The 15,353-nt window shown below is 33.0% G+C and overlaps 2 protein-coding genes and 1 long non-coding RNA gene across 11 annotated transcripts; 1 reads left to right on the forward strand and 2 right to left on the reverse strand.

The window, feature by feature from the left end:
- Window positions 1-2,599: 2,599 nt before the first annotated feature.
- Window positions 2,600-4,787, forward strand: LOC131000091 (uncharacterized). Its single transcript, XM_057925859.1, has 4 exons — window positions 2,600-2,673; window positions 3,901-4,166; window positions 4,254-4,374; window positions 4,462-4,787. Exons 2-4 carry the CDS (start codon window positions 3,945-3,947, stop codon window positions 4,620-4,622), a joined length of 504 nt encoding a protein of 167 aa, XP_057781842.1. The 5' UTR covers window positions 2,600-2,673; window positions 3,901-3,944; the 3' UTR covers window positions 4,623-4,787.
- A 778-nt stretch (window positions 4,788-5,565) lies between these two features.
- On the reverse strand, window positions 5,566-9,102 carry LOC131000092 (vacuolar protein sorting-associated protein 24 homolog 1). 3 transcript variants are annotated; one of them, XM_057925861.1, is made up of 6 exons: window positions 8,692-9,102; window positions 8,497-8,573; window positions 6,950-7,052; window positions 6,139-6,260; window positions 5,852-6,040; window positions 5,566-5,767 (listed from the first exon to the last, which is right to left on the reverse strand). In XM_057925861.1, exons 1-6 carry the CDS (start codon window positions 8,801-8,803, stop codon window positions 5,702-5,704), a joined length of 669 nt encoding a protein of 222 aa, XP_057781844.1. In that variant the 5' UTR covers window positions 8,804-9,102; the 3' UTR covers window positions 5,566-5,701. The 3 variants fall into 3 exon arrangements, with proteins under 3 accessions (XP_057781844.1, XP_057781845.1, XP_057781843.1); XM_057925862.1 differs by having other exon boundaries at window positions 8,508-8,573; window positions 8,692-8,764; XM_057925860.1 differs by having other exon boundaries at window positions 5,566-6,040; window positions 8,692-9,088.
- A 3,209-nt stretch (window positions 9,103-12,311) lies between these two features.
- On the reverse strand, window positions 12,312-14,778 carry LOC131000093 (uncharacterized). 7 transcript variants are annotated; one of them, XR_009093655.1, is made up of 5 exons: window positions 14,436-14,778; window positions 14,021-14,133; window positions 12,830-13,523; window positions 12,660-12,721; window positions 12,312-12,578 (listed from the first exon to the last, which is right to left on the reverse strand). It is a non-coding gene; the product is annotated as an uncharacterized LOC131000093 (long non-coding RNA). The 7 variants fall into 7 exon arrangements; XR_009093654.1 differs by having other exon boundaries at window positions 12,660-12,735; XR_009093653.1 differs by having other exon boundaries at window positions 12,660-12,735; window positions 12,830-12,942; window positions 14,436-14,771.
- Between the last annotated feature and the right edge of the window lie 575 nt (window positions 14,779-15,353).

Consider the following 15,353-nt stretch of genomic DNA (forward strand, 5'->3'; position numbering starts at 1 on the left):
ATTATAATTATTATTAGGGATATTGGAAAATAAAATTACGAATTATTTTAAATTTATAATTTTAACGTAATTTTCGAAATATGATAAATTAAATCATCATCTTTTCAATTTTTGCAGTTTCATCTCCTCAAATTTTTTCGATCGTCGGATTGTTGAGTTAGAGTTTAATTACGTGGATTAGTTCGCCATGTAATTAATATTCATGTTATGACATCGTTTTATAAAATTGCTGAATACTGAAAATTATGGTGCATATACATGATACAATTCCTTTGTAATTTGAAGAAAATTTTAATTGAAATTATACAAAACAACATCATTTAAGCCTAACAAAAACAATGTCGTCCACGTAAGCTTTAATTCAATACTCTGGCGATCGAAAAAAAATTGTGGGAACGAAATTATAAAAATTGAAAAGTCACATTAAATTTTCAATTTTGAAGTAGTTCGTATTTTTATTTGTTAAAATTCTTTATTAATGTACTAGCCTATAATATTATATTTTAAATAAATATTTTTAACTCTTTTATTGGATGGGTGAGATGACATCAGGGGTTGCGTGAGAAGTGCGCATAGTTGTGCGTGTGTTGTGTCTCACTATTTCTGTGCTCGAAACGTGTCGCTTTCTTGCCTGCAATTTTCAGACCCCTAATTACTAAATTACCAACCAACACCCTTCACACTTACACTTAATTCATCTCCTTTTTTCCTTTTCTCTTTTCCACTAACCTTAATTAAACCTACTCGGCTACGCCATTTTCACCTCTTCTCCTTCGTTTCTTCGCATCTTATTACTTCAACTTCGGTTATAATTACAACTGAATTAAGGAGAATGTGTAAATTGGTTAAAAGTGATAGGACCTAAGGGTTAAATTTTTCTATTTGTGGAAACAGACTACTTATAATGGGACGTCCCAAAATGAAATACAAGCCACTTATAGTTATATATTTCTCATACTAGTACTAGCTATTATCCGTAGTTATCTTTTATTACTACTCCTATTAATTAGTGATAGGGCTTAGTTAGAGGCCTTGTGTAACTAAGAATGAGGGTAGGTTATTTAAGGGTTGTTTCTTCAAGAAATTTTTTGAGAGGGAGTTGTTTTTTTAAGTATTTGATCATCAATAATACTAAAAACTATCAAAATTTTAGGTTGGAACTACCGCTTGCCGAGAAACCTAAGAAATATTCGCATATATTTTCAAGGAAGATGCATATATTCCCTTCTAAGGTTAGACTTTTGTATAATGATTCCATCTCTTGAACACCCTTCTCAAAAAAAAAAGTTTTAATGAACAGAAAAAGAAGGATTTTCTTGTACATTAATGAATGAAAAACTAAAAGTAGAAAATACCAATTTTTTTTGCGAACGAGTTTGTTAGTTTATTTTTATATTTTTAATCTCGTTTACATTTAATATTTATAAAAATATTTATTTGACAAAGTAATTATTAATTATCTAGCAATTTGATTTTGATGAATCTCTTTTTTCACTTTGTATATATATTTTAATTATTTTTAAAAATTTATATCCTACAAAGTGCGCCACATTTTTAAATTTTTATGGATTGAAATAGTGTAATATTTCTTGCTAGCTGACAAATAGTGAGAAATTGACAGTGGGTAATGATGAATATCATAGAATTTTGTTGGAAATAAATCCCATCAACATCAATCCGTTTCGTGATGTGTTTGGTTTTGAATTTTAGGCCTTCGTCAAACGGGTCGGCTTCTTACTTGTCAAATCCCCAAGAGCCCGGCCCATTACAGGCCCGAAAAGCTACTGAAGCCCAATAATAAAATGAAGATCTTTTTTTTTGAGGGAGAATAAAATGAAGATCTTTATTAGAAGGAGAAGTGACAAATAGTGAGAAATTGACAGTGGGTAATGATAATAAAATGAAGATCTTTTTTTATTTAAAAACTTGACGAAAATATTAAATAAATATACTTATTTAGCCCCAAAATTTTGGAGAAGCTGCCGAGCTTAGTCAGGATATGGTAAGGGTGTAATCGAGCCGAGTCGAGCAGAATAGTGTCTTGCTCAAGATTGACTCGTTTAACTAATCGAGTTGTTCGCTTAATTATCGAATGAGCTTTAATAGAGTCAAATACAGTGCCGAACCTAATTAAACTTTTAAAATTTTAGTTATTTTTCAAATATATAAGTTATTTTTTAAAATGTTAGTTATTTTTCAAATATATAAATTATTTTATTCACAATAATATAATAGATCTACTATAGTACTATTTTCTTACCAATAAATGATGTTAATTAGATACTTAATCCAAATATTACTAATTATAGTATAAAACATTTAATCAATAATCTTATATTTTTAAGATAAATCACCTAACGAGTTTGCTCACGAGCTAACGAGCCAAGTATCGTCATGCTCAAACTTGACTTGTTTAGCTAAACGAGCTGCTCATTAAATTACCGATCAAACTTTTATCGAGTCGAACGTCGAATAGCTCACGAATAGCTTGACTCGTTTACAAACCCGATACGGGGATTATTGTGATAAATTTAATAAAATTGATAGATTGATTTGATTCTGTTGGCTGATAAATATATTAATTAACAAAAAATATTGTGGTTAAACTAGAATAAGTGGAAATTATTATTCGAGGCAAACCGATATTCTCTTAATTAAAAATTCAAGGGTTAAGTATCAATTTGGCCTCTAACGTAGAATCCCCTGTAGCTATTAACACCCTATGGGCAGGGGTGTGTCAACTAAGCCCCTGAAGTACCTAATTTCCGCCAATTAACTCCTCCGACTTAACGGACGGTTAACACCGTTAACTATTTTAATTTTTTAATTTTATTTTATTTCATTGGTGGTGGGACCCACACCATCTTCTTCACCAAGCTCGCTGGAAACACGCCGGAAACCTAATCCACCCCTTCCCCAAAACTCCGGCGTCGCAGCGGCGACAAGCCGCGGCCGCCTATCTCACCAAAGTGGTTGACACCATTCCAAATCAAGATTTTCTGAAGAAAAATATTATGAGGGATGGCCGCCGCCTCCGGTCAAACCAGCATAAAGCGGCGATTAGGCCCCATGCCCTCCGCCGTGCCGTGCGCTGCCGCTGGACCATGCGTCCCTCACCGCCACCAGCCTGACTTCGCTTCAAACTCCGACCAGAAGCGACGAGAAAGACCGACTGGATCTGGAAGATCGGTCAACAGGGAGACTGGATCTGGAGGAGCGGCTGGATCTGGAGGGAGACCGGGCGACTGGATCTGGAGGGTGCGACTGCCGACTGGAATTGGAGGAAGATCGGCCGAAAGGGGGAGGAGCTGCGGGCTGTCAAGGAGGTGAAGGGCAGAGGTGGGGCGGGGGAAGCCTCGACGACACGACGTCTACAGGTGGGGGAGGGGAAGATATGAGGGTTTTAGGGGAGTCGTGGTGTTTCTGCAACGGTGGGGGCAAGTCGGAGAGAATGAAGGGCGCCATTTTCTCCGGCAAGGCTCCGGCCATGGCGAGAATCAACGGCGGCGGCACGAGCTTCCTGATCCATCACAATATGCTGCTCACAACCCACGCCAATCTCGCATCCGTAGCTGCCGCTAAAGCCGTCGAGATCCAACTCCACAATGGCCTCTTCGCGGCTTGTCGCCGTTGCGACGCCGGAGTTTCGGGGAAGGGGTGGATTAGGTTTTCGGCGAGCTTGGTGAAGAAGATGGTGTGGGTCCCACCATCAATAAAATAAAAAAAAAAAATTAAAATAGTTAACGATGTTAACCGTCCGTTAAGTCGAAGGGGTTAATTGGCGGAAATTAGGTACTTCAGGGGCTTAGTTGACACACCCCCGCCCATAGGGTGTTAATAGCTATAGGGGTCTCTACGTTAGGGGCCAAATTGATACTTAACCCAAAATTCAAAAATCAGGGCTTCTTCCCAGAAACCCATTCGGAGCCAATTTGGGAAAAGATATGTCGATTTCCGGCGATTATAGCAGAAAACGGCCGTTTATGGAAACAGATACGCCGGCAACAATCCTGTGCACAGTGGTAGCAATTGATTACAACAATCTCTTCTACAGAGTGTGTAGTGTGTGCGAAAGGACTCTGCCGGAGAATTCCGACCTTTTCTGCCGCCACTGCAACTTCACCAGCGGTTTCAATCCTGCTTCCAAACGCCTCTTTCGTGTTCTCGTGAGTATTCAATCACTGCTTGCCGGCTACGAAATTCAACGCCGATTCGGTCGAAATTGACGGTTAGAAATTCAATCGTGTTTGCAGATGTCAATCGGTACAGATACGAAGATCATGGTGGTGATAATGTTCGATAGGGCCGCCAGAGTGTTGTTTGGTTGCTCCGCCGACGAGTTCTTCGACTTTGCCAAAACTCACCCCTACGCCTGTATGTTTCTGTGTATGTATCAATTTGATCGTTTTTGCCGAACATTATTGATCGATAGATTTTGGATTTTGGTGTGAAATTTTGCAGCTGCGACGGCCAGCAAAGCTCTGGAAGGGGAGATGTTGACTGTGACATTATCGAAGCCCAAGAATGGAAATGCTCAGCACCTGCGAGTCGTATCAGTTGTGCCCATGGGAAGTGGTTTTCAGCCAGCTATCCACATTTTGAAGGAATTGTATCCACACTAACTCTCTCTTCTATTCTGTAATAACAAGTTCTTCAATTCTTGCTCAATGTTTTGTCGTAGTTGAGAACGAATTTCAATTCTTGCTCTAATAATATTCATATTGTTGAGTTTTGTTGATCAGAAGTGGTAAAAAATAAAAATACAGATTTTTTTTTTATGACATCAATTTTTATGTTATTTTTTTACCACTTCTAGTTACCAAAACCCAGACATATAATGTATCATTAGAAAGATAACTTCAGGAGCTTTCTAACGGTACCTTCGGATTACTTATCGGACTGTAGACAATCAAATTATTAGCCAGCAAACTTTGGTCTCAGGTTAATTTACAAAAAAGTAAACTGCTATATTTAAAAAAAAAAAAATAGATTTGATTAAAAACTAAAATTTAGGTATAGTTTGTGTTTTATTGGTAACCAATCCAAATAAATACTACTCCCTCCGTCCTATTTATATAAGCTTGTTTTTCTTTTTTGGATATCTCAAATATATATCCTACTCTCTCCGTCCCGATTCAATAGGCAACAAACATTGGACACGAATGTTTAAAAACGAATAATTTAAAATAAAATAGAAGAGAGAAAATAATTTTTGTTGAGGATATATGGGTCCAAAAACTAGGAGAGAGAAATAAAGAAAAAATAATTATGTGTGAGATCCAATGTCATTTGGTATAAATAATAAGTTATATGAGAATATTTATTATGTATTGACTTTTCATTTTAGGAAGTGGCTTATTGAATTGGAACGTTCAAATAAGGAAACATGACTTATTAAATTGGGACGTAGAGAGCATTTAATCTTTTGATTTACTCCAACTTTAATTCATCATTAATAAAGTTGAGCATATTAGATAATTTATTTGTATATTTTTCATTTTTAATGATTTTTCTTAGTCTTTGTGTAAATTCCAATCAGTCTCAACGTATATTTATGGGACGAGGGAGTATAACATTGGACTGCTTGTACCGAATAACAATAATATTACAACAATGAGGTTAAGATACATATGACTCATTTTGTGTGTTATGGCCTCACCAAATTGACAACAAGAGGGGAAAAGAGAAACAAAAGTAAAACTTATGAGCGAACTCTTGCAAGACGAGCCCTCATCTCTTCTAGCTCTTCCTCGTCATCAACATTCTCCTGCAAGTTTATAAAATCGCTCGAAAAGTTTAAGAACCGGAAAAGGGGATGATGAATAGCCGCTTGCGACGCGTTAAAACATACCTCTGCATCTTGGCTAGTTGCAGGTTGCTTGAGCTTCTGTTTCCTTATTGTTTCAGGAAGTTGGGCAGCAGTCTCACCAGCAATTGCTGATAAAACCTTTTCAATTTCTTCTTCCGTCTCCTCTTCTATGTCTTCTGAATCTAGTGCGTTGTCCAACGTGTCATTCATCATCTCTTCAACTATACCAGCCTACAATCGCATAATAATACATCGTCGTTACCCCAGGATTCAACATACCTCAGTCACTTAACCCAATAATCAATATAACCCAGAAAATGCAATCTTGCCTTGGTCATTTCTTTGCTGAATTCTTGCATGGTTACAGCAACTTCTGAAGACTTCATAAGATTATTGACAAGCTTCATGACTTCAGCACTTTTTGATAAATGCCCCACGGTACGAGCAATAGCTGGATATAATAATAGCAATTAATTTAAATAAAAATCATCTGAAGAGTCAGGCTAGCGAGTTTTTTTACAAATTACAAACGAAAAAGGTATAACGTCCACAGCATAGAGAAGTAAATTCTGAATCTCCAAATGCATTTTTAGCAAAAAGTGGTCTGTTTGCAAATCAAGATGCAATGGTGGTAAAAGTGTAGTCATATATTTCTGCCGAGATTAACAATAAAAATAGCAGGTCATAAGTTTTCAGAGCATTGACTCAGCATGAAGTAATAAGCGACAAGAATCCCATATCATGCTATAGCTTTTAAAATAAGAAGGGTAGATAGACTAGACGAAACACTAAGTGATGCATCACAAAAGAAATTAAGCCCTTGTTCATGTGAAGACTAAGCATATGTTTCTTGAATAAACATTAGGGTGGAAGATTTATATTGGGTTTGTAGCTTAACATACAACATGCTGATGTTCTGAACATAAGTTCATATTCCTTCTAAGACACATCTGTGCCATCACCCTGAATCCCTGTTAAGTTAGAACTGAATCTCCCTTATCTCAAGGAACCGGTGTTCCGAAGTTGAATCAAACAATTCAGGGAAGAATGCAAGATTGGTGGTCATAATTAGATATTAGGATCCATGTGTAGTATCAACATATAAGAGCGAAAAGAGAAGTGAAGTAAACTGGATCGTACCAACGCTTTCTCCTAGATGCATTGATATTGAGTTCATCTGTGCTTTATTTTCATACAGACGGTTCACAGTCTTCCTAGATCTCACAATTTCTTTCGCTAGTGCCTGTTAGGAGAAATGATAAAAAGCAGCATATCAGAATAGTAAATTGCCTTCTTTTCATGGTTTGTTCAATATAACAAACACAAAGTCCACCAGGAACTGCAAATATCTGCAGATTGACACCAAAGACAATTAAGATAAAATTATACGCATCTCTATTCTCAGTTTCAGATTCCGTACCAATGAACAAAATTTCGGTACCTGGAGCCAGTTTTCAACTTTGCTGATTTTTTTATATACAGAATTTTACATATGCCACCTTTTACATAGAATAGTTTCATTTATTTGATGCTGCATGTGCTTTAGCTCAATCAAAATTTCACTATTCCAGCAGGGTGTTATATAACTTATGCTTCGTTCCACCCTTTTAAGTTATCTTCTCAACTTCCGTAAAACATTTAGACTTCAAGTGAAAAGTTTGTCCAAAATAATGACTAATGAGAAACAGCTTGGGTCAAAGCAACCATTTCATGAGATGCCAACTCCATTATTCCATTGCAATGCACTCTCCTCATTTAACATTGCCCTTTGTTATTTCTTTCTCTCACTGAGTCATGCACTTGGATATGTAAAGTACACAGTGTAGTTAATTGTCTTAACAACTAAGATCAACCTTCTAAAACACTACTTACACCAAATATCAATATCAATACTCTTTGATAAACTATGTCGGGAAGATCCTTGACGACACAATGCTAAATAACCAAGTTAACATTCCCAACAAGTGAGTGCTGTGACACTCAGTCAACTGCATCCTCTAACCTTTGAATCATTTGATTTTTCTCTATTTTAGAAGAGCGAGCTTAGGCACAGGGGCTTATGAACATACAAAATATGTCATGGTCACCACTAGCTCTGGTCACTGTCTTAGTAAAAGCATTCTGGCAGAACTCATTTTTCTCAAATTTTTTCCTTCAATACATAATACACTAACATGTCTCGACTTTTGAGGTCATTATCTGCAGAACCTAGATAACTTATTCATATTAGAGGGATAAACAGACACATTATACTTGTATAGACAAAAATCGGCATTTAGGTTGCCTTATGCGAGACGTGGCCAAATATCATCATATTCAAGTAATATACACATGCCCTCTTAATTATCAGAGCAAAATTTCTAATAGAATGCCACCCCACCACCTATCTCTCCCTAATCAGGACTTCGATTTGAGAACACAAGCATGCTCTTCCAAAGTTAAGTGTCTTCAAAAACAAGGATATCATTTATCACAGAATACAGAATTAAAAACAAAATCAAACCTTTACCACTAATCAATATGAAAATACAAAAAATTAAACAAATTCAGTATAGAACTATAAAATATCTCGAGGAAACCAATTGAAAGCCAATCATGCCTTCATTATCATCAATAAACATCAACACACCAGAATAAATCAAGAGTAGAAACGATCAGATCAATAAATCAAATTGTAATTAGAGTGCCTTAGCAGAACCCATGTCATTTCTCTTTGCAGCCTCTTTGATCGCTTTCTGCACATTCTTCTCTTCTCTCTGTATGTCTAATCAAACACACCAATAATCAAAAACCAAAAATCTAGTCAAAATACATTATTTGCAAACGCAAAAACAATCCAGATAAATTAAATCAAATCAAATAATAAAAATATAAGAAATGACCTCGGATTTGGCGTTCGATATTGCGACACTCTTGGCGGAGGCGACGCTGCCAATCTTTGAGTAATTGCTGAGGATTAGGTTTCGGCTTCAATACATTCTTCATCTTTTCCATACTATGTTTTGAATTTTTGCTATCGATCAATAAATCCTTGGAAAAGAAATGATTTTCTTTTTCTGCTTTCGAATTTTGGGAATTTCTTCAGAGTTCTGCTATGTATATGGATATTATGATCCGGATATTTGTACAGAACAAAAAAGAAAAACTGAATTTTTAGTGATTCAATGTTAGAAACGATGAGATAGAAGTCGTTAATTGTATGAACAAATCAGCTCAAGGTTTGAGATTTTAGATTATTGAGTAGATAAGGACTTGGGTGCCAACTGCCAAATGCGAATGCGCGTAGAGTTTCGGGGCTTAAAGAAGTTTCCTTTTTCATTAAGGACTCTAGAATTTTGAACTCACTGTACCTTCTACTTTTTTACTCACTTCGTCCCAATTCAATAATCCGAAAAATTTAGGCACAAAGATAAAAAATTGAATAATTTATAATAAAATAATAGAGAAAAAAGTAAATTTTGTTGAGAATATATGTGTTCAAAACATAGAAAAGAAAAATAAGCAAAAGATAATAATGTGTAAAGTATAATGACATTTGGTGTAAATAATGAGTTATGTGAGAATATTTATTGTGCATTGACTTTCCATTTTAGGAAGTGACCTATTGAATTGGGACGTCTAAATAAAAAAAACATGATCTATTGAATTGGGATAGAAGGAGTATATTCTATCAGAGCGTTTATTTTGAAAAATAGCGTTGATAAATAAAATTAATTCTTATTTATTCGATGGAGTGAAATTTTGAGATATTCTAATATTTTTTATTATTTCATCATTTAAACAAATTTTATATAATTTATATCTCATTAAAAAAGTGGAATTAGATAAATTATATCATTGAGGATAAAAATATTTAATCATGCAAAATAAATGTCTTACAATAAATTTTTCAACAAGTAATTGGCCTAGTAAAAGGTTTTTCTTAAATATAATTAATAATATTCCTCATTTCACTTATAATGACTCAAAAACGGAGAACGATATTTCTAGGAACTCTATAGGTTTATCATGTTACTCTAAAGAATTAATAATGTTTATAATTAAAAGCTCCCTTTCAAAAGAAAATGTTTACAATTAAAAGCCAGCCTTGATATATCTAAAGAAGTATTGGGCCGTAGTTTCGCGTTATAGCCCAACTATTGATGGGTTTATTATGGATCAATTGAACTTGGCCCACTTCGCTATTGCTTTCCATCTTGTACACAGAGGTGATGTTAATACGTATAAATGAAATAAGGTGAAAATGGAATGGATTTGATTTTTGAGAATCAAACTAGTACGCCTACCCGTGCGATGCACGGCGAAAATCGAAATTAAATGATATTTTAAATAAATAAATAAAATTATTAATCAAAATCAAAATATAAGCAAATGTGAATTATTTAAAAAATAATAGTAATTCACATCATTTACAAAATAAATAACACGAATATAAAAATATATAAATTTTTGGGTAAATATCATGAAAATCCCTGAAGTATACATCAAAAATACCTTGAAACTTTCAAAATGTTCTATTAACCCTCAAACTATTTGGTTTTTATCAAATATATCCCGCATCTATTTTTCGGTCACCAAAAAGATGATGTGGCTCGCCGGATGCCACAATGTAATTTATATTTTATTTTTTTAATGCAATGGCAAAAACGATGTTGTTTCATACCATAAACCATATCCTTTAAAAAAATCAACTCTGAAATTTAAAATTTACTCCTATCGTGTTTGAAATTCACGCTAATAACCTAGAATTAGAGATAAACACGATAGAATATGGTACGAAACGAAGTTGTTTTTTTTCCATGTCATTTTAAGAAAAAATAGAATATAAATTACATTGTGGCATCCGGCGAGTCACATCATGTTTCTGGTAACCGAAAAATAGATGCGGGATATATTTGATAAAAGTCTGATAGTTTGAGGGTTTAGAGAATATTTCAAAAGTTTCAGGGTATTTTTTATAAAGTGGTATAGTTCAGGGATTTTCATGATATTTACCCTAAATTTTTAATTTTGTACTTCCAATAGTTGAAATACCAAATTATCATTTTTAATTGATACTCTTTATAAATTAGTACTTCAATAACTGAGAATACAAAATTAAAAATTGTTATGTTTTTAAATTTAGGTTCTTTCTTGTGTAATTGTTGTGAATTATTTTATTTATAAAAAAAATTCCGCATTTAATGTTTGTCGTGCATCTAATGGACGGATGTATTAATTAGTTTATATTAAAGGAGAGAAGTAAAAAACTAATGGACGGATATATTTTTTCAAACAAAATGGATATATATATATATATATATATATATATATATATATATATATATAATAAAGAATTTCTTTATATAATAAATAAATTCAAAAATCGCGCCACATGAGACTCGAACTTAAGACCTTTGGCCTCATGCATTAACTCATTACCACTTAGCCAACACACGCACACAAAATGAGTATATTTTTAAAAAACTTAAAATGAATAGTTTTTATTACCAACATAAAATTAAATATATAAAATTATTTCAGCTCATGGTCCAAATAAATTAGTCCAATAATATTAAGAATTCATAATTTTTTTTTATTATTTCTACACCGCTTATGAAAAGAAATCATTTGTGTGCCTCCATCCGTATTTTCAGTGTTGGACACGTTCTCCGAAATGACAAAAAGCCAATTCCCTTTAAAAAAACGTCTGCTTTTTTCCTGCAATTGCTTAAGAAAAAAATTGTTGGTGTCACTGGCGAAATTTGTTATTTTTAGAGAATTAAGAGAAGTTGCATATTTAAAAAAGAGAAAAATTATGAGATTTTGGGAGAAATTAAGAGAGAAACAAAATATATACACATTTGATGAAAATGTTACTAAAATTATGGACTGAAAACTATAGAAAAAATTCCTGAAAATTTTTACTGTTAACATTGGTATTTAATAAATAAATAAATTTAGATGTTAAAGAATTCTCCTTAAAAAAAGATGTTAAATAATTAATCATACCAAATATGTCAATTTTAAAAATCGAACTTTAAAATAACAAAAAATAAATAAATTACAATTGATTCTCTCCAAAATTAAAAAGAAGCAATAACTACAATTGAAAGAATTACGATGCAAAATTCTCAAACAAACACGTATCGTTAATTGAATTCAAAAGTACCACAAATCAAAACCATGTGCAGTTCTTTGAAAAAAAAAATAGTGATTAGCTCGAAAAAGAAAAATAGCACATAAAGATGAAGTTTCTGTTTCTTTTTTCAACAACATATCGAGGCCAGCTAATAGCAGATAAGTATATCCTCTTTTCAGAAAACTAAAAAACAAAAAAGAAAATGTTTCAAAGAATCAATAGTTTTCCAGAGCTTCCTTTGCTTTCAACAATAACCAAATTGATGAAGATTATTTCATATATTATGGTACAATCAAAGCAGTTCTGTTGGATAAAACTATATAAGAATAAGAGTATAACCAAAGCTGTAAGAAAAGTACAAACTTGAGGAACTACCAAAACTGTAAAAAAGTGATAAGCCTATATATCCCTCTCATAACACATCAAATCAAGATATTAACGTCTTAATTGTTCGCCTCACCCTATATAGTATAATGGAATTAAAGCAAGAGAACAATGTGAGTGAAATATTTTGTTACTAATCTTATTCACAGTGTAGGGACGATCCTTTCTAAACTCACTCTCATTTATATGTTGAACCTTGAAGAGAATAACTTGACCAATCAAACTATTTTCAATATCAGGGGCACTTACATCAGATTTTTCAACCTGGTAAACACACCATGATTTAGAATGTAAGAATATAACAATAGGTAAACAAAGTAGAAAAACATTAAAAAAAATATATACCTCATGATATTGAGCAATAACTTTAGTTGCTTTGCTGCCCAATAACTTAAACTCTTTCTATCCTACAAATATATACCTACATAGTATATCACAATCCATACATAAATACTATAAATAAATAAATAAAACATTTTAACTCAAAAAAATGCAAGAGGATGTTCTTTGTGTACTCGATATAGCCTTGGATGCCATGATGTAATCTCCACATCTAAACATCTCGACTATGGTCCTCTCCAACCATGCTAGCACCTATGCCTTGGTGCCTTGGTGGAAGAGCTCACATCTAACTCATTTTAGTTAGAATCAACACGTCAATATTAAGATTGATGATCAACTTATGGCAGAGAAAAGTATCACAATTTCTATCACTGTTAGTATAGGTAACTCTTTCAAAATGCAATATACCTTTCCATTAAATCTTGAGTAAGATAGATGGGAGTCAGGTTAATTTCATTTGTTGGACTAAAAAAAATTGCACAACACGTATATCATCAAAACTAAGAACAACATCAGCGTGTTCATGTGTTAAATCTACAGAAATTATAAAATTGGTCAAGTCGAACAATTAGTTCTCGATTATATATATTAGTCAATAAACCTAAGACAACATCCTGGCTATTGGACTATTTCCCAGATCTGGTAGTGAGCCTACCTCATTGGGGTTAAGTATGTAAAAAACAGAAGTTCTGCTCAAACTACCAAAATCCTTTCGAAATTATACCAAGTGACAAACAACTGAAAATCATTATAGATATCCATCATTTTACAAACATTCAGAGGATGCAGTCTCCATAAAATCTAAACTTATTGTTCAAGATAAATAAACTTTTACCACTTTTTTTTCATTCCATTTCTATTTTGTTCCTATATGGGAAATAAGAAAAATAGTAAGTATCATAAATCAAATTTGAGAAGAAATGTAAATGATGACAAAATATATGTAAAACAGATCATATTTTAACCACATTCCAATAATATCATAACATATACTCATCTATTCTAAAATACATGCATTATTCCAAAAAATTATTCTAGACATGTTTCTCAATGTTAGTATCCAAAATATAATCCACATGAATTGATAATGAAACCATACATTACAGAACTTGTAGAGGCTTAAATAGAGGAGTTTTAATAACAAAGCAACATTCCCAATTTTGTTTCAAATAAAGAAGATCACACCGCTCCTATCGACAACACTACTGGCACTCTATTTGTTTAGAAAAGAAGAAAAGAAAAGGGAAAATAGATCCATGATTATACCACCTTCATCCTTGTTAATTTCAATTGTTTGATGCCAAAGTATATAATGAAGAATATTCAATAAATGTAAATAAAAAGAGATGCGAGGCAATAATTACCTCTTTCAATTTCTTGAAGATACTCCACGCCTCAAAATTTCTCCATCTTTTGTCATCAACTTTACAATCCTTAATGCGAGTTCGAACTTTCCCCTCATTTTATTGCTGGAAGCCTGGAAACAACAAACAGATTGGTCGATTTTTGGATTAAAATTTGGGGTAATCCCTATCAACTTTAAGATATAAGGGTTAATTTCATATGTGGCCATCGCGATTTCCGAAATTGGAGAGATGAGAGGTTGTGCTACGGGAAAACAGAGACAGCGAGACTACGAATCACAAAGTACCTTATCTATGACTTGCAAAAAAGACCAAATTTTGTAATGTTCGCTCTATGTGACTGAATAGGGTGTATGTTTTCCTTACTTTCGATTCAGAATCGAAGAGAATAGGGAGAGATGAGAAAGAATCTAACCGATAGATCTCTTCTTCCTCGGCAATGTGGCATCTTGATCATCCCCATATGTGTCTTCCATATTGTCGCTCTTAGATCTGGTCTCATGCTCTGTATCTGTGCTTCTTCTTCCATTAAACATTTACTGTGCTTCAATTCGAAACAGTTGCATCCTAGTTAATACATATATGGATGGAGAATAGTAGGAGAAATTAAATTGATTTTGAGAAATAATCGTATTGTGATCGAACCGTCTGAGAGAGATATCAAATTGCTATGGGGAGAGAACCGTGGGTGAGAGAAAACTGTTGTTGACTTGTTGTGATAGAACGTGTGAGAGAGAATTTTTAGCGGTAAAAAATAGCCGTTAAACTCATCTTTTATATAATATATAGATTATGTTCGTCGCTATATAGAAATTACATATAAAAATTGAATATTTTTTTTTCATTATTTAAATACGGTTCAATACTTATTATCGTTACTACTATCATATTTTAAAATATCTTTATCAATATTATGCGATATTTTTCTTATGAACACTTTTGAGAAATTCAATATCATGCCAATAAAATTAGAATCCCTTCATCCCATACAAATAGCCCTAATTTATATTTTGTGATGTCCATATAGAATAGTCATATTCTATTTATAGACATAATCCTACGATAAATTAACACATATTAATTTCAATATACCAATTTATTTATATTATAAATATGTGTGTGTATATGTATATATATATATATATATCCATTTTAATTAAAATGAATCCCTTTATATTTTTAAAGTGAATCATTTTCTCCGTTCACAATATATTCAACTATAATTATTAAAACACGAATAAGTCCCTTTTAATACTATTTTTATAGGATGGATTGAGTTTTAGTCATTAGAAATTGATTTGAAAATCGTGATTTATTTCATTCCTATCCTAGC

The sequence above is a fragment of the Salvia miltiorrhiza genome, chromosome 8, assembly GCF_028751815.1.
Source record: "Salvia miltiorrhiza cultivar Shanhuang (shh) chromosome 8, IMPLAD_Smil_shh, whole genome shotgun sequence".
Taxonomy (NCBI): domain Eukaryota; kingdom Viridiplantae; phylum Streptophyta; class Magnoliopsida; order Lamiales; family Lamiaceae; genus Salvia; species Salvia miltiorrhiza.